Source organism: Canis aureus, chromosome 24, assembly GCF_053574225.1.
Source record: "Canis aureus isolate CA01 chromosome 24, VMU_Caureus_v.1.0, whole genome shotgun sequence".
NCBI classification, from domain to species: Eukaryota; Metazoa; Chordata; class Mammalia; order Carnivora; family Canidae; genus Canis; species Canis aureus.
The window spans coordinates 45,895,081-45,910,678 of record NC_135634.1 but is presented as its reverse complement, the minus strand read 5'-3'; the positions used below and the strand labels follow the sequence as shown (position 1 = coordinate 45,910,678).

General features: G+C 45.7%; 1 protein-coding gene across 4 annotated transcripts in view; it reads right to left on the bottom strand.

Moving 5' to 3' along the window:
- SAG (S-antigen visual arrestin) overlaps positions 1-15,598 on the bottom strand; it is a 43,142-nt gene that overhangs the window by 25,049 nt on the left and 2,495 nt on the right. For 3 of the 4 annotated variants that reach the window (XM_077869281.1, XM_077869283.1, XM_077869284.1), the window contains exons 2-4: positions 13,739-13,888; positions 5,264-5,395; positions 271-331 (exon numbers count right to left, since the gene is read on the bottom strand). In XM_077869281.1, the coding sequence (XP_077725407.1) occupies positions 271-331; positions 5,264-5,338 (136 nt within the window). In that variant the 5' untranslated portion in view covers positions 5,339-5,395; positions 13,739-13,888. The remainder of the gene's footprint in view (positions 1-270; positions 332-5,263; positions 5,396-13,738; positions 13,889-15,598) is intronic. The other variant, XM_077869282.1, reaches the window with a different exon arrangement.

The following is a 15,598-nucleotide window of genomic DNA, read 5'->3' as shown; positions in this document are numbered from 1 at the left end:
GCTTTTGATATTTTTTGTGTGTTTTCTAATTGGATTTTGTCTTAATTACTGCGGAGTTTCTTTATATATTCCAGAAACGAGTCCCTTGTCTCCCCCATGCTCTGAAATTGTTTTCAATCAGCCAGTGGCTGCCTCACTGATGTTTTAATTTGCATTTTTGATTAGACTATCAGCAAAGCTGATTTGAAAAAAATAACAAAGTAGCAGCTGTCTGATGACCTTAAGGAAAACCAGCATTAAAATGAAAATCTTACTCCAAATTCAACTTACCCACAGGCTCTACTTGTTCAACATGGTCTATATAGTCTCTCTTCCCCAAGTAGATGGTCACCTATAGGAAGAACAGATGTAGATGCTAAGTGGCCAAAGAACACTAGAATATTCACGTTAGAAGTCAGTGTTAGATAAAAACATTCATGTTAGAAAGAAACACCACACACACACACACACACACACACACACACACACACAAATCCTCATACCTAGCGACAACTGACACATTTTGATTAGTCTTTTTTTGTTGCTTTTCTTTAAAAAAAATATATTGTATTTATTTGAAAGAGAGAAAGGAGAGCACACAAGCCAGGGGGAGGGGCAGAGGGAGAAAGAGAAGCTGAGTAGGGAACCTGTTGTGGGCACGGTCTCTGGACCCCGAGATCATGACTTGTGCCAAAGGCAGATGCTTAACCAACTGGCCACCCAGCACCTCTTGATTAGTCTTGAGAAGCCTTGCCACTCAGCTCTGTAGCTTGCCCATCACCTCCTCTCTTCCTGTTTGGCTGTAGGCAGAGACCATGGATTACAAATTGTCCTCTCTGCTCAGCTCCATAAATCTGCTCCAAGGAATTCTCACCTCTTCGGATGGCCCTGTTCTCCCACCTTTCCCATCAAGCCCAGGTCTGACATTAACTCTGTAATCTTGCTGAATTCACTGATAATACTTCAGTGGAAAGTTATACTTATGCAAATAAGGATCCTCTCAACATTTAAGCCTCTTATTTCTGGCTGTGAATGAAAGGTTTCCCCGCTTCATTAGAAGAATTTCTGAGGACACCTGGGTGGCTCAGTGGTTGAGCATCCACCTTCAGCTCAAGGTGTAATCCCAGGGTCCAGGAATGGAGTCTTGCATCGGGCTCCCTGTGGGGAGCCTGCTTCTCCCTCTGTCTGTGTCTCTGCCTCTGTCTGTGTCTCTCATGAATAAATAAATAAAATTAAAAAAAAAAAAGAAGAATTTCTGAACTGAGCAAAGAGGCAGGAGTTCTGGAGTCCCTGAAATCCTACCAGATGAGCTTCTGTACAGTTATACCTGAATTCATGCTCTAAAGAAGAAGGGCAGGAGAATTGGGGGGGCAATGACCTGTTTCGGTCCTCCTCCAGTCTATTTCCATGCCCCTGGCACTGAAGGTCTCCGCCAGCCCCCTTTGTGGAAGAGCATGGGTCTCATTCACCATCACTCACTGCTCTAAGCCACAGGACTGTGAGTGCCTTGATGCTAAGAATTCTTTCATCTTTTGGCCATCAAGTTGCTACCACAGTACCTGGTGCACAACAGGACTTTAATCCACATTTGCTAAGTGCATCAACGAGTGAGTACACCCTCCCTAGTCCCCTTCTTCCCTAAGCCTCTTAAATTCATATTCTTATGTCCATGAACTCCCAGAATCATTCTGTTGGCATTCAATCATCTCCTATTTCTACCCCCTGGTATCAGATATCCTGGAGTAAATCCCTATGCCTTCAAGGTTATTTGTAGTTTTGATGTTGAAGCATCTGAAAGACTGCATAGTCAGGTGGCTGGGAAGGAGGTGGGTGTTAGATGGTTTGAGAATCTTTTCTGGACCAAAATATATATATATATCAGTGAATACAAAGCCCAGAACTAAGAGAAGAGAATACTTCTGGAACCAATGGCTTCATCTTCTGGCAAATGGCCACTAAATGGGGATGTAGGTGAATGCCAAAAAGAGTTTAGAGGACCCAACCTTAAAGACTCTAGGAAGATGTTGAAGCATTTTAAGCAGGATGAAAGACTTGCAGCTGAATAGCATTTAGAGTGCTTACCATATCCTGGGCACTAAGCTCAGCCTTGACTACTTTATTTCACCAAATCCCCACAACTACTCTGTGAGATAGGAATCGACCTCATTTTATAGAGGAGATGACATTGACAGCAAAGGGGAGAATGGACAGACAAGGGGAAAGCCAGTTAGGTAGCTAATTGACGTGGGGAGTAAGGAAGACCGAAGGTAGGTGGAGAGTGTGTTTTCTTCTTTTTAAAGCTTTAGCTGCAGTGGAAGAGGAACTGGAAAGGCAATAGGGTCAAGGGGAGCTTGTTGGTTGTTGTCTCTAAGATGCATGAGGTCCGTACTTCTTTTTATGCTCAAAGTACTGGTAGGGAGGGAGAGGCTGCTCATAAGCCCAGGAGGGAGGCTGATAGTAGAGGCTGGTAGTCCCTGGGGAAGTGGACCCTGAGATCCAGGCATAAATAGCATGAACCTCAAGATGGGAGCAAAGGCATGTCTTCTGCTGCAATTAGAAGTGGCAGGAGCAGGAAGAGAGGTGAAGGAAGGCTGAACAATGTGGGACTGTGGCCCACCTGCTGCTTGCTCAACCAACGAGCCATGCGCGCCCTTCTTGGATACAAGTTGCCAATTATGTTCAGGGTTCACCATCCACCATGGGGTCCCTTGCTAAGAGGAGGCCAGCCCCAAAGGACGATTTTTGATTGGCCTGATCCAATTATGATTTTCCAATTCCTTTGGCTCAGGACCGGTTTAGGGTGGGTATGTGACCTAATTTTGACCAATGAGATATGAGGGAAGGCTGCTGGAGGGCTGCTGGGAAAATATTTTCCCACTCTTAAGAAGAGGAAATACTAGGAAGCAAGAGCCTCTTCCTTCTTTGGGAAGGAAGAGAGGGTAAGACACCTGGAGCTAGGGCAGCCATCCTGCCACCAGCTGAAGGATAAAGATCACAGATGAGGGTAGAGTGGGGAGAATCATGGAGAAATGGGCTCCTGGTACACGATGCCTGGAGCCATACAGAGGTTGCAACTAGAATAATCCTGATATGCAAGACATTAATTGATGGATTTTCCCCATATATGAAAATTCTAAATTTCTTGGTTCAAATGATGTCTATCTAGACATGAGGAAGAAAAAAGTGGGAAAATGATATAGGCCAGCAGGAGTAGGTTTCTCTCTTCTTCTGCCAGAAGTCAAGACAAAGCATGCTGGGAAGACACAGTTGGGAAAGAGTTTGGGGAATGAACGGTTGGTTGAAGGGTTCCTAAATTATCACCGGAAAGTAGAGTTCCTCAGCTGGGAGCAGAAAGGGCAGAGAGTGCCCAGTGTAAACCTGATTCTCTTGTGTTGCACTGTGAGCATCAGAGTTTCCTTTGGGCCCAATTATCAGCTTAAAATTTGAGAAACCCTAAAGGAAAAATCCAAAGTTCAGTTTTACAAAGCACAGAAAATAGAATTCTGAGAAGTCCCTGATTACCAGCTTTCAGAACTGGATGTGCTGGGTAAGTGTCTGATTGGGGTGATGATGACAGTTCTCTGTGTCCTGCACCTTGACTCAGTGTCAGAAACAGTCCCCAGGTCTAAACTGCTTGAGTAGAGAGTGGGCTAATCCAACTGTATAAAGAGCCTTTGAAAGCAAAATTCTCAACCGCTGCTGCAGGAAGGTCTCAGAAGTCAACTAGAAGAATGATCTAGGTCCACACTGTCCAGTACAGTACCAAGTAGTTACAGGTGGTTTCTGGACACTTGAAATATGGCCATTCTGAACTGACATGTGCTATAAATGTAGACTACACACCAGACTTCAAAGACTTAGAAGATAAACATAAAAGATCAACAATAATTTTTATATCATTTGTATATTGAAATGATAGTTTTTTTGATATATTGGGTTAAATAAAATATATGTTCAAATAAATTCCACCTGTTTCCTTTTTGATGTGGCTGCTACACGCTTTAAAATAACATTTGCGGGGATGTCTGGGTGGCTCTGCCTATGTCTCTGCTTCTCTCTCTCTGTGTCTCTCATGAATAAATAAATAAAATCTTAAAAAAAAAAAAGAAAAACATTTGTAGCTAGCCTGTCGGCCCCTAAGAAGCCATTGAGTGGAGTGAGAAGACCCCATCCATGCAGGCTATGGGGTGGACCTTCCGTCAGGCCTCCCCTGTCAGAAGTTCACGGGCACATCTAGACTGTCTAATGTGCACCCAGTGGAGCCAACAGTGGCATCATCTCTGCTGAGTACGTGAGTTGCCAAGATATTGGTGGGCATGCAGCCATAGTGCAGAGAAGCTGGGACGTGTTCCCTTACCCAGTGGCCCTGAGGCCAAATGAGGATTGAGGGCATGGTGGCTGGGGTAGGCACACGGAAGACAGAGCTGCCTTGGTCCAGCAATGGGGCTTTCCCCAGGCAGGCAGCGAGATGACAAAGGGCCAGGTGAGTTAGTATCGACAAAACAGTTCAAGGCCAGCTAGGAAAAGAAGTAAAATTGGAAGTAAGGGGGTGAGGACTGAGAGATAAGGAGGACATTAAGGGTCTCAGGGCTGAGTTCTTTAGGAGACTGAAAAGAAATTCATTTTGTGCAATTCATTCATCCCTTTCTCATTTATCGTTCATTTCAAATAAGGAAAACAGACACAGAGCTTCTCCCCTCAACCTCACAGGATTTTGGTGTTGATCATGGCTATTTCTTTCTTTCTTCCCTTCCCTTCCCTTCCCTTCCCTTCCCTGTTCTTCCCTTCCCTTCCCTTTTCTTTCTTTTCTTTTCTTTCTTTTCTTTTTTTTCTTTTTCTTTTCTTTTCTTTTCTTTTCTTTCTTTCTTTCTTTCTTTCTTTCTTTCTTTCTTTCTTTCTTTCTTTCTTTCTTTTTCTTTCTTTCTTTTCTTTCCTTCCTTCCTTCCTTCCTTCCTTCCTTCCTTCCTTCCTTCCTTCCTTCTTTTCTTCTTTCTTCCTTCCTTCCTTTCTTTCTTTCTTTCTTTCTTTCTTTCTTTCTTTCTTTCTTTCTCTTTCTTTCTTTCTTTCTTTCTTTCTTTCTTTCTTTCTTTCTTTCTTTCTTTCTTTCTTTCTTTCTTTTTTTCTTTCTTTCTTTCTTCTTTTTTCTTCTCTACACCCAACATGAGGCTTGAACTCATGAGACCAAGAGTTGCATGCTCAGCCAGGCACCCCATGTCTATTCTTGAAAAAGCTCCTTAAAAAAAAATTTTTTTTCTGTCAAGCCACTCACTTCTGTACCACTTACCGACTTGTCCCGGGAAATCTTCTTGAAGATCACATGGTTTGATGCAGACTTGCTGGTCTTCCCGCTGGCTGCCATGTTACGTGTCCCTGGTAGCTTCTTTCAACCCTGGGGTCTGTGTCAGCTGTTAGCAAGCTGGGGAAAGGTAAAAATGATGCTGAATGTGCAGGCAAGAATGTTCTTTGTATAAAACCTACTCATGAGATGCTGTGTGCCCATTAGACATTTCCTTGCATCTGCTTGAATATCGATGTTTGACGAAATAAGGCCATGGTCTAGTTTGTATGACACCGAGGTGGGCTTTTTTTAGAACATGTGTTTTCTTTTTCTCGATAAGGCTCAAATACTTCTTAGTAAACCTCACCTGGAAGGTTTTACTCCCTCACTGGCCTTTGGCTTCATCACACTGAGCCGGGTTAGATTTAAAATTCTATCATGACGGGACGCCTGGGTGGCTCAGTGGTTGAGTGTCTGCCTTCAGCTCAGGGCATGATCCTGGGGTCCGGAATCGAGTCCCACATTGGCTCCTTGCAGGGAGCCTGCTTCTCCGCCTATGTCTCTCTCTGTCTCTGTCTCTCTCTGTGTGTCTCTTATGAATAAATACAATCTTAAAAGTAAATAAATAAATAAAATTCTATCATGACAATGTCCTACAGTAATTGGAATAGAAAACGCTCCTGAAAACCATAACTGCTTTGCAAATATCATTTTCAAAATATGTTAAATCCCTAGAAGTTCTGTCCAGCGGCCCATACTCAGCTGTGCCTTCCTGTCCTGCTCTCCCACCACTCCCCAGCATCACACACAGTGGGAGGGCTGTCTTGGGTGTCTGGACCTCAGCACACCCTGAGTCTTGCTAACAAGCAAGGTCCATGAAACCACACAGAAAAGGCATAACTGGGACAGACCACAGTAAAACACCCGTCATCCTGGCCCGGGTTCTGAGAAGCCTTGTGCTCGGGGGAGGTCATGTACCTTGTGCAGCCAGCCAGACAGGCCCAGGAGGTGAGGCGAGGGGCTCCGTCCCTCCGGGGTGAGCGGCCGGCCCCTGCTCTGTGTGCCCAGATGACCCCACCGAGGGCACTGGCTGGCGTGCGTGTGTGGGGGAATTTGTAGGGGACCTGGACAGGGTGCCCACACCCACGTCTCAATGTCTAGAAGCCAAATCCCATTTAAGGAGCAGAGTGGAAATGGGATTAGTGTTGAGACGGGTGAACCGGTGGTTTCAGCAGTTCTAGGCATTAGGCAAAGGCCTCTGGTCTCCTTCTAGAGGCGCTCGCAGATGCGGGAGCTCCAGTGGGGACGACGTGGTGGGACGGACGAGGGCTAAAGAAAAGCTGCTGTTTATCCTAACCCTCTTTGGGTTCTGGAAATAGACTGATTATCCCTTGGCTCCCAGTATCACCAGGACAGGGGATTTTCAAGTGCTCAACAAACTTGATTAAACTCAGCAGGCAGCTAATGCAACCTTGGGGGTGGGGCTGGAAACAAAAAGGTCAAGGAGAAATGCCAACCTCAAGAACCCTGGTGTTATACAAGCCCAACTGAGGTGGGAAGCAAAGGCAGAAGGAAATGTAGATAAAATTAACTGTCCTTGTGACCTGCAGCCCATTGACAAATACTCGAGGCAGGCAGAGTCTATAATGTTCCTCCAGGATGCTCCTGTCTTAATGTTACTGCCTTGCTAGAGAGAAAAGCTACCTTAGCTTGACAGCAGCCAGGCCTCCAGGATCCTGGGAGTCTTCTTCAGCATAGGAGAATCCTCTGTCTTTACTTCCCCCAACCCCAAAAGTACACAATCAGTTGTTCCTCACAATCCTGGGGCAACAGCTCTTTCTGCCCACAGGTCCTGTCCCCGTGCTTTAGCAAAACCACTTTTTTTTGCACCAAAAGAATGTCTCAGTTCTTTCTTGACCGTGGGCTCTGGACCCCAACAACACTACTCCACAATCACATCACAACTAGATGGGGTCCTCTCCTCCACCCCATGCCCTGTTGATTGTGGTGACCGGTCTCTCGCCTCCCCAGTGTCCACAACTTCTCATCTGCAGAGCTTCCTCCTGGGTCCAAAGCACCCCCTTTGCTTTCCTGGACCATAATGTCTCCTGCAGTCTATCCACCTCCAGCCTCCAGGCCCTTCTCCACAGGGGAAGAGGGGCCTTCCAAGCCCTGATCTGTCCTCTCCGCTTAGTGTCTCCCACTGCTCTCAGGAAGGACATGGGCATCTGCTTTCACATTGTCCTCCATCATATCCCACCCCCAGCTCCCCACACTGTTCTTTTAGCCTAGAACAATCCTCTTCTCTCCTCAATGTGTTTTCAGGCTCCAGATGCTGGAAGACAGGAGTCCCATCCTCAGGGGGAACCTTCCCCAACCTCCTGGGCTGGGGTGGAGGCACAGTTGCATTTGACACTTGTGTGGGAGGTTATCATGGTCTTTCTTCCCTTACTTGACTCCATGACTCCAGGTCCCAGGAGGGCAGGGGCCCCTCCCATTGTTTCTGTCACCATTGCATTTAACAGCTGCTTCCAAGAACCTCAGAAAAAACGGATGGGACACTGTGGCCATTAACACATCTACATACTGGACTTGACATGATGTCTGGGAATGTGGCAAGTCTAAGCAAAAAGCTTATTCTGGGGATCCCTGGGTGGCTCAGTGGTTTAGTGCCTGCCTTTGGCCCGGGGCATGATCCTGGAGACCCGGGATCGAGTCCCGCGTCGGGCTCCCAGAATGGAGCCTGCTTCTCCCTCTGCCTATGTCTCTGCCTCTCTCTCTCTCTCTATGTCTATCATAAATAAATACATAAAAATCTAAAAAAAAAAAAAAAAAAAAGCTTGTTCTAACATTTGAGATGTTAGCATCCGTGGAAACATTCCAGTAACTTCCTCCCTGCCTGACAATGTCTTCAAGGCCCTCCAAGATTTGCTCCCCTGTTAACTCTGACCTCCTTTCTTTTTCGTCTTTTTTCTTCCTTCTTTGCTTCCTTCCTTTCTTTTCTTCTTTCTTCTTTCTCTTTCTTTCTTTGTTTTTTTTTTTTTTTTAAAGTAGGCTTCATGCCTAGCATGGGGCTTAATGCAGGGCTTGAACCCACGTCCCTGAGATCAAGACCTGAGCTGAAATCAAGAGTCAGACACTTAACCGACTAAGCCACCCAGGCATGCCCAACCTCAGTTCTCACTACCTCACCCACTTTGCTCCAGCCCACTGGTCTCTGCTTTTCTTCAAACCTGACTCAACTCCTTTGCACTGAACTGTTTCCCCTTCTGGAACACTCTTCCCACAGAGAGTCACTTGGTTTGCTTAATTCCTTTGGGTCTTTAATTCAATGGGACCCCATTCACCTCGCAACCTATCGTGCACCGTGCACCACTTCACCCAAAACTTCTGGCCTCCTCTGCATTATTTTTCTCCACAGCACTTGTCACCATCTCGCATTCAGAAGAACCTGCGTTATCTCCTTTCCTGTCTGTCCCCCGTCCCAACTTTACTAGCATGAAAGATCCAGGCAAAGGGATTCCTGACTCTTTGTACCTATCCCATCTCCAGCATCTAGAAGAGGGGTCTCATTATACTTAAAGCACATGGAGGAGTCACTGGGATAGCTGGCAACAGCTAAAATTGAGAAACAATTTTTGTAATTTCTTTTTTTTTTTTTTTTTGGTATGAAGAGAGCAACCTCTCACATGGGTGTCTTATCAATTTTTGTAATTTCTAAGGGAGAAAACTTTTTTTTTAATGGAGGAATCCCAGCTACTAAATGCAAAAGGAAAGACAAAGTAGAAAAACATCATTTTTCTCTGCATTAATGACTTTTGATTTTCTGTATTTTAAGTGTATTTAAGTAATCTCTACATTCAGCACGGGGCTCAAACTCACAACCCCAAGATTAAGAGTCACATGGTCTTCCAACTGAGCCAACCACGGCCCCTAATGGTATTTCTAATGCTTTAACATCTGGGGTTCAGCTGACCTTGGAGAGACATCCCCTCCCAGGGCTAACCCTTTCCTAGAGACAGCAAACGACTGCCTTTCATATGCAAACTAGCCCATTGGAGCCCAGACACTTCGATGGCCTGGGTTCCTCCTGGGACAGGCTCTTACATGGAGCCATGACTGCCCTGACCTGATATTACATCCCCAGACCAGGATTCAGACCACCGGAGACAGCCTGTCACCACAGAGCCAGATGAAGTTATTCAAACTCTTCAATCTTAAACCCGCTTATCTGGCCTCACCAGTTCTTTCCTATGGAAACCACAAGAAGACTCTTGCCCATGTTTTCCCCTTGATCCCTCTGCTTCCTGACCAAGCCTGGTACTTCTCCATGTGGCCCTGTGTAGCATGGGCCGCTCCCTCCTTTCCAGAACTGTGAGTAACCAATTCTCTTTTCAGGGGCCATTGTCTCTTGATCTGTTGGTCTTATCATAGCTGAATGATAGCAAAAGTTCTGTCTTAAAATACTGATCATTTGACTGACTCAAAGATTGTTCATTGGGGTCAAGACCATCAGATGAAGAGCTGATGGAGAAATGGCTGTCCCTATAGTACCATAACGATGGCAAATGGATCCTGGGTTCATCACAAGGCACATGTCTGGCTGCACAAATCGGGGACCAGGCATGGTCCATGGTCAACCTTAGAATCGACAATGGTGCCAACCAGATGTGATGTATCACGGTGGGTGAACTGGAATCCATTAAGCATTTTGACATCACTTCTAGCTTATGGGAAATGCAAGGGATTGAGGAACAAGTGAGATGACACCACAAGAGAGCTACAAGGTGAATGGAAAAGTGGCTGGTGTCTTTCATAAACCAACGTCACAGAAAAGGGAGGTACTAGATTAAAAGACACTCCAGAGGGCAGCCCAGGTGGCTCAGCGGTTTAGTGCCGCCTTCAGCCCAGGGCCTGATCCTAGAGACCCGGGATCGAGTCCCACGTCCGGCTCCCTGCACGGAGCCTGCTTCTCCCTCTGCCCGTGTCTCTGCCTCTCTCTCTCTCTCTGTGTCTCTCATGAATAAATAAGTAAAATTAAAAAAAAAAAAAAAGACACTTAAGGGGCTCAACCTCCAGATGTAATGTGTGGTTCCAGATTGGACCTCCAATTTGAAAAAGAGGATCTACAGGACATTTTGGGTTCACTGGGAAAATCTAGATATGGTCTAGTTGACATGTAAGATGGAAATATCTGGAATGGGAAGGTAGAGATTGTAACCACACGAAGGTGATAGGAGGGCATGTGTAACATGACCACACCTTGCAAACACACACACTGTGTGTTGTATATATGCACACACACACACACGTGCATATTTACATCTCTATGAATATACACACATATGCATGTTTTCATTCCCATCAAATACATAATCTGCAAGGATATGTACTTAGAAGCTAACAGTGGTCTCTGTGTGGTGGGTATGTCAGGTTTTACTTGCTTAAAAATTTTTTAAAAAATAATTTTATTTATTTATTCATGAAGGACACAGGAGAGAGACTGAGGCAGAGACATAGGCAGAGGAAGAAGCAGGCTCTATGCAGGGAGCCCGATGTGGGACCCGATCCCGGGTCCCCAGGATCATGCCCTGGGCTGAAGGCAGGTGTTAAAGCACTGAGTTACCCAGGGATTCCCCTTAAAAATTTTTTTTGTCTGTAATTAAAGATTCTTCTCCAATAGTTATTTATTTCTCCTATAGCAGAAAGGTTAAAATATAACATTGCTATAAATTTAAAAGACATCTGATATTCTCCTTAAAAACACACAATTAAGAGGAAGACACATGACCAGGATGCTCCTTTTAGCATCATCATCAGAGGGGCTACCCTGAGCAGTGGCTGCAACATCCAGGACTGGCTTGCAGCTGTGGGTGCTCTTGGGACACCCATTTCCATGCAGCTTTGTTAGCACCACATCACTGGGAGGGTACAGATGGGCAGGTTTCAGCCATTGACCCACCAATTCCTGGCAGGTGGGGAAAACTGGGGGTGGGCTGGATATAGGACCTCATTCTTTTTGGAAATGTAGCCTCTGGTAGTCATTCTCAGCCTGTCTGTAATGGATTTTTCTCTATTTGGCAGAAAAATGAGAAAAATAAGGGCACTGTTGTAAGTTTTGTCATGGAGCCAAATGTCTTCATTGTAAAGTGCTGTCCTTTATTCTAAGGTTATGAAGTCCTCATTTCTTTGGTATTAAAATGTTCTTCTTTATTTTCCCTATCTTTATTGAGGTATATTTTACATACGAGCAAATATGCCCATTTTAAAGTGCAATTTGAGGACTTTAAGTACCACGATGGCCAAGACACACATTTCCATCCCCGAAAAAGTTCCCTGGCCCTACTATTTCAAGTCAACTCCTCCACCAACCCCCCAGTCTCCGGCAACCACTGCTCTGCTTCTTGCCACAAGTTCTGCATTTTCTGAAATTTATTATGAAGTTTAGAGCATAGAGAAAAGTTGGAATAATACAATAAACACCCACACAGTCAACCCTGAGATTTGATGATGAAGGTTTCAGTGTGTGTGCTCACCTATTATTGCTTTTTCCTTTTGAGTCACTTGAAAGTAAACTGCAGACATCATGACACTTCACTCATAAATATTTCAGAAAGCAGCTGCTAAGCGTAAGGACAAAATGTCCTTTCTTTTATAAAATAAAGATGAGAGTAGATGGTAGTTTAGGAAAAAAAAAAAAATCCTTACTTGGCCAAAATAAAGTTGTCAGTCTTCCTCTACAGTTATTTTAGAAACTGACTGCTCTATGAATGTTAAATCTGGGAACCATTGGCGACAGCAATGTTTGCTTCTCTGGAGTCGGTGTCCAGTGAGATGAAGCTACAAGCCCTGTGTTTCCCCTTCTGGTAACAAACGCAGTGCCAGCCAGCTCGCGGGGGTGGCAGGGGTGGGGATGTTCAGTTAAAGAAGCTTATGGGCTTCAGAGTTAGGTTATCGTCTTAGGGGTTTATTACGTAGAGCACATGCATGAGGAAAACTGGTTTACCCTGCTAACATCAACTATAAAATGAAAACTTTGTGTCCCCCCATTGCTTTGGTTTCACTGAAGCTGAGAGTGCCGGAGAACACTAGGGCAACTCTATTTATGAAGGTGCCAGGGAATCAGAGCTTTTTAAAGGCCACCTTAATTCCAACATGGACCTCTTGGTCAATTGGCCTACAGAATAGAGAGGGCTGCTATAGGTTGGGCTGGCATGTAGTATCTGAAATCCTAAATGGAATCCTGTGGGTTCCCAAGTTGGGCAGACACCTTGAAAAAGAATGCAGTCCAGGGGTGCCTGGGTGGCTCCATCGGTTAAGAGACTGACTCCTGATCTCAGCTTGGGTCCTGATCTCAGGGTTGAGTTCAACCGCTGTATTGGACTCCATGCTGTGCGTGGAGCCTACTTAAGAAAAAAAAAAAAAAGTAAATAAAAAATAAAAAGAATGTAGTCCACATTCCATCTTTTGCTTGGCTCTCCTCTACATCTACCACAAGTTGTTGAATGCTTCCAGGGATGGGGAAATCATTACTACCTTTCTTTGAAATAGTGTGACATGTGAGAAAATTCTTTGTTAGAAAGGATTCAGCTTCCCTTCTGTTTCCCTCTATTGCTGCAACTTAATCTTGTCTCTTCCACAGGTGACTCATCCGTGATTAGGACACAGGTGCTCATTCCTCACAGACATCGCCACCCTCTTGCCACCCTGGGGTCCCACCCCTAGGCAGATTTCGATTGTCTATCTTGAGGCATTGTGCTGAGAAGGGCACTTGGTGCTCCAGGTTTCTGTGTAAAGGGGGCATGTTGTACAAACAGCCCCAGGCTGGAGTCCGGGGTTTTGTCCCACTGATGGCCTTGGGGGAAATAGCAGGCCTCACTGCTATTTCCTCTTCCTCCTCCGTACAAGGGGAGCCTGCGACCTGTGTTGTCTTGCAGGGCTGCGGAGAGGCATCATATGTGCAGCTGAGTCCTTTAAAAGGAGAGCCCTGTAGAGTGGGGGCAGGAAGATCCTGAGCAACACTTCCCCTCATCCCCTCCGACCGGAGGCTGACATGTGCTGTGGATGCTTCGTCATGCCACATGGGTCCCAACCCTGAGGGGCCTTCCAGTGGTCATGAAACTGCTTTGACACAAGATTTTGTGGCCGACCACAAACTGAGCAGCATACTCCTGAAGCTGTGCGCGCTTAGGGAGAGGCCTCTCAGAGGGGGTACTGTTATGGATTGGATGTTTGTGCACCCCCCTCATCCTCCCCCATGCCAAGCTACACACAGAAGCCCTAAGCCCCCAGTGTGATGGGGTGCTGGGAGGTGATCAGGGTTGGATGAGGCCACGAGGGCGGGGCCTTGATCTGCTAGGATTAGTGTCCCTGTGAGAGACACTCTCTACTCTGCAGGTGCACAAGCAGCAAGTCAGGTGAACATGCAGTACACAGCAGTGACCTCGAGGTAAGGCCTCAAGGCCCTGGGATGGAACCTACCTTGTTGGCGCCTTGACCTCAGACTTCCAGCCTCCAGAAGAGGGAGAAAGAATTATCTGTTGTCTGAGCTGCTGGGTCTGTGCTGTTCTGTTATAGCAGCCTGAGCTAAGACAAGGGCCTCTGCTTTTCTTCAGGTAGATCAATTGCTTGCTATAGATAAAAAAGTTTGAAAAAATGGACACTGATGCAGGTGCAAAAATGCCTTTTTTTGTTGGAATTAGACAGCGGTAGTGGCTTAACACTGTGAATAGAACTTTAAAATGTTTAGTTTTGGGATCCCTGGGTGGCTTAGAGGTTTATCACCTGCCTTTGGCCCTGGGCGTGATCCTGGAGTCCCAGGATTGAGTCCCGCATCGGGTTCCTTGCATGGAGCCTGCTTCTCTCTCTGCCTGTCTCTCTCTCTCTCATGAATAAAATCTCTAAATAAATAAATAAATAAATAAATAAATAAATAAATAAATAAATAAAATGGTTAGTTTTATGTGATTTTCAACACACTTGAAAACGGTAAAAAAGAAATACACTTTTTATACTGTGACCCGAAAGCTACACATACGCACACAGGACAGTTTCTACGCAACAACACTTCTGCTTCCTCTGTGGTTTCTTCTTAGGTTTTAACTACTCTTCCTCCCTCCCCTTCATTTGCCTCTTGGGCTGGTTATGAAGCAACATTTTGGAGCTGTCTGGTTTGCTTTTTGCTGATTCAATCCTACTAAATAAAGACTTGACTGAGTGCCCATTCTGCAGAGCACCACAGAGGGGGTCTTGAGACTTGACTTACAGGTCCTCAGAACCATCTGGGCGCGTACTTGAGGGAGCAGCAGCACTGCGGACTTCCTAAAAAGAAACCAGGGCACATCCAGCCTGTATGCTGCCCGGCCTGGCTCACAAGCATAACTGCCTATACTGTTTCTTAAAGTATATTTCTCCAGGAAAATGAAGCCCAGAGCCCCAATTCACCTGCTCTCCACTCCACAGGAGGCTGGCACTTGGCATCGTGCAGGGCTACTGCTCCCACACAGGACACACACACACACACTGCTTCTATGGGGAAAGTCAACCAAATCCAAAGTGGGGCATAAAACGAAGTCAGCAATAGATATTGCTCTAGAATAAAAAAGACCTGAGAACAGAACATAGTAGCCCTTACTGTGGACAATTGCCACAACAGCTCCAATTGGTTCCTTTTCCTGCCCCCATGCTGCTGGGTGGCGCCCCACACTCAGGCAAGGTTGCCTGTGCCATCTGCTCTAGCCAATAGGATGTGACAAAGGCGACCCGGGCAGAGTGACAAGTACTGGCACATTGACGCGTGCATTCTTGCTGCATCATCCTTGTTCTCCTAGCTGCCTGCCAGGCGTGCATGAGGCCACCCTCTACCATTCATCCCCAACCGGGCCAGCCCAGCCCACTCAGACTTGTGAGAAACAATGGTTGATTCAAGCCATTACATTTTAAGGTAGTTCATTATGCAGCAAAAGCTAACTGGATCCTGATCCAAACAAGCTCATCATAAAAAACCCATTATTGAAACAATCAGGACAATTTGAATATGGACTGGATAGTTGATGACAAAGTTCTTGTCAATTCTATGAGGTGTAACTCTGGCAAGGTGTCCTTGTTTGGGCAGCATGCTGATTTCTGTGGAAAATGACATGCTTCAAGTTTGTTGTCAAATACTCCAGCTGGGGCACCTGGGTGGCTCAGTGGTTGAGGGTGTCTTTGGCTCAGGTCGTGATCCTAGGGTCCTGGGATCGAGTCCCACACCCAGCTCCCTACAGGGAGCCTTCTTCTCCCTCTGTCTCTGCCTCTCTCATGAATAAATAAAATATTTACAAGAAAAAACAAAACAAAAAA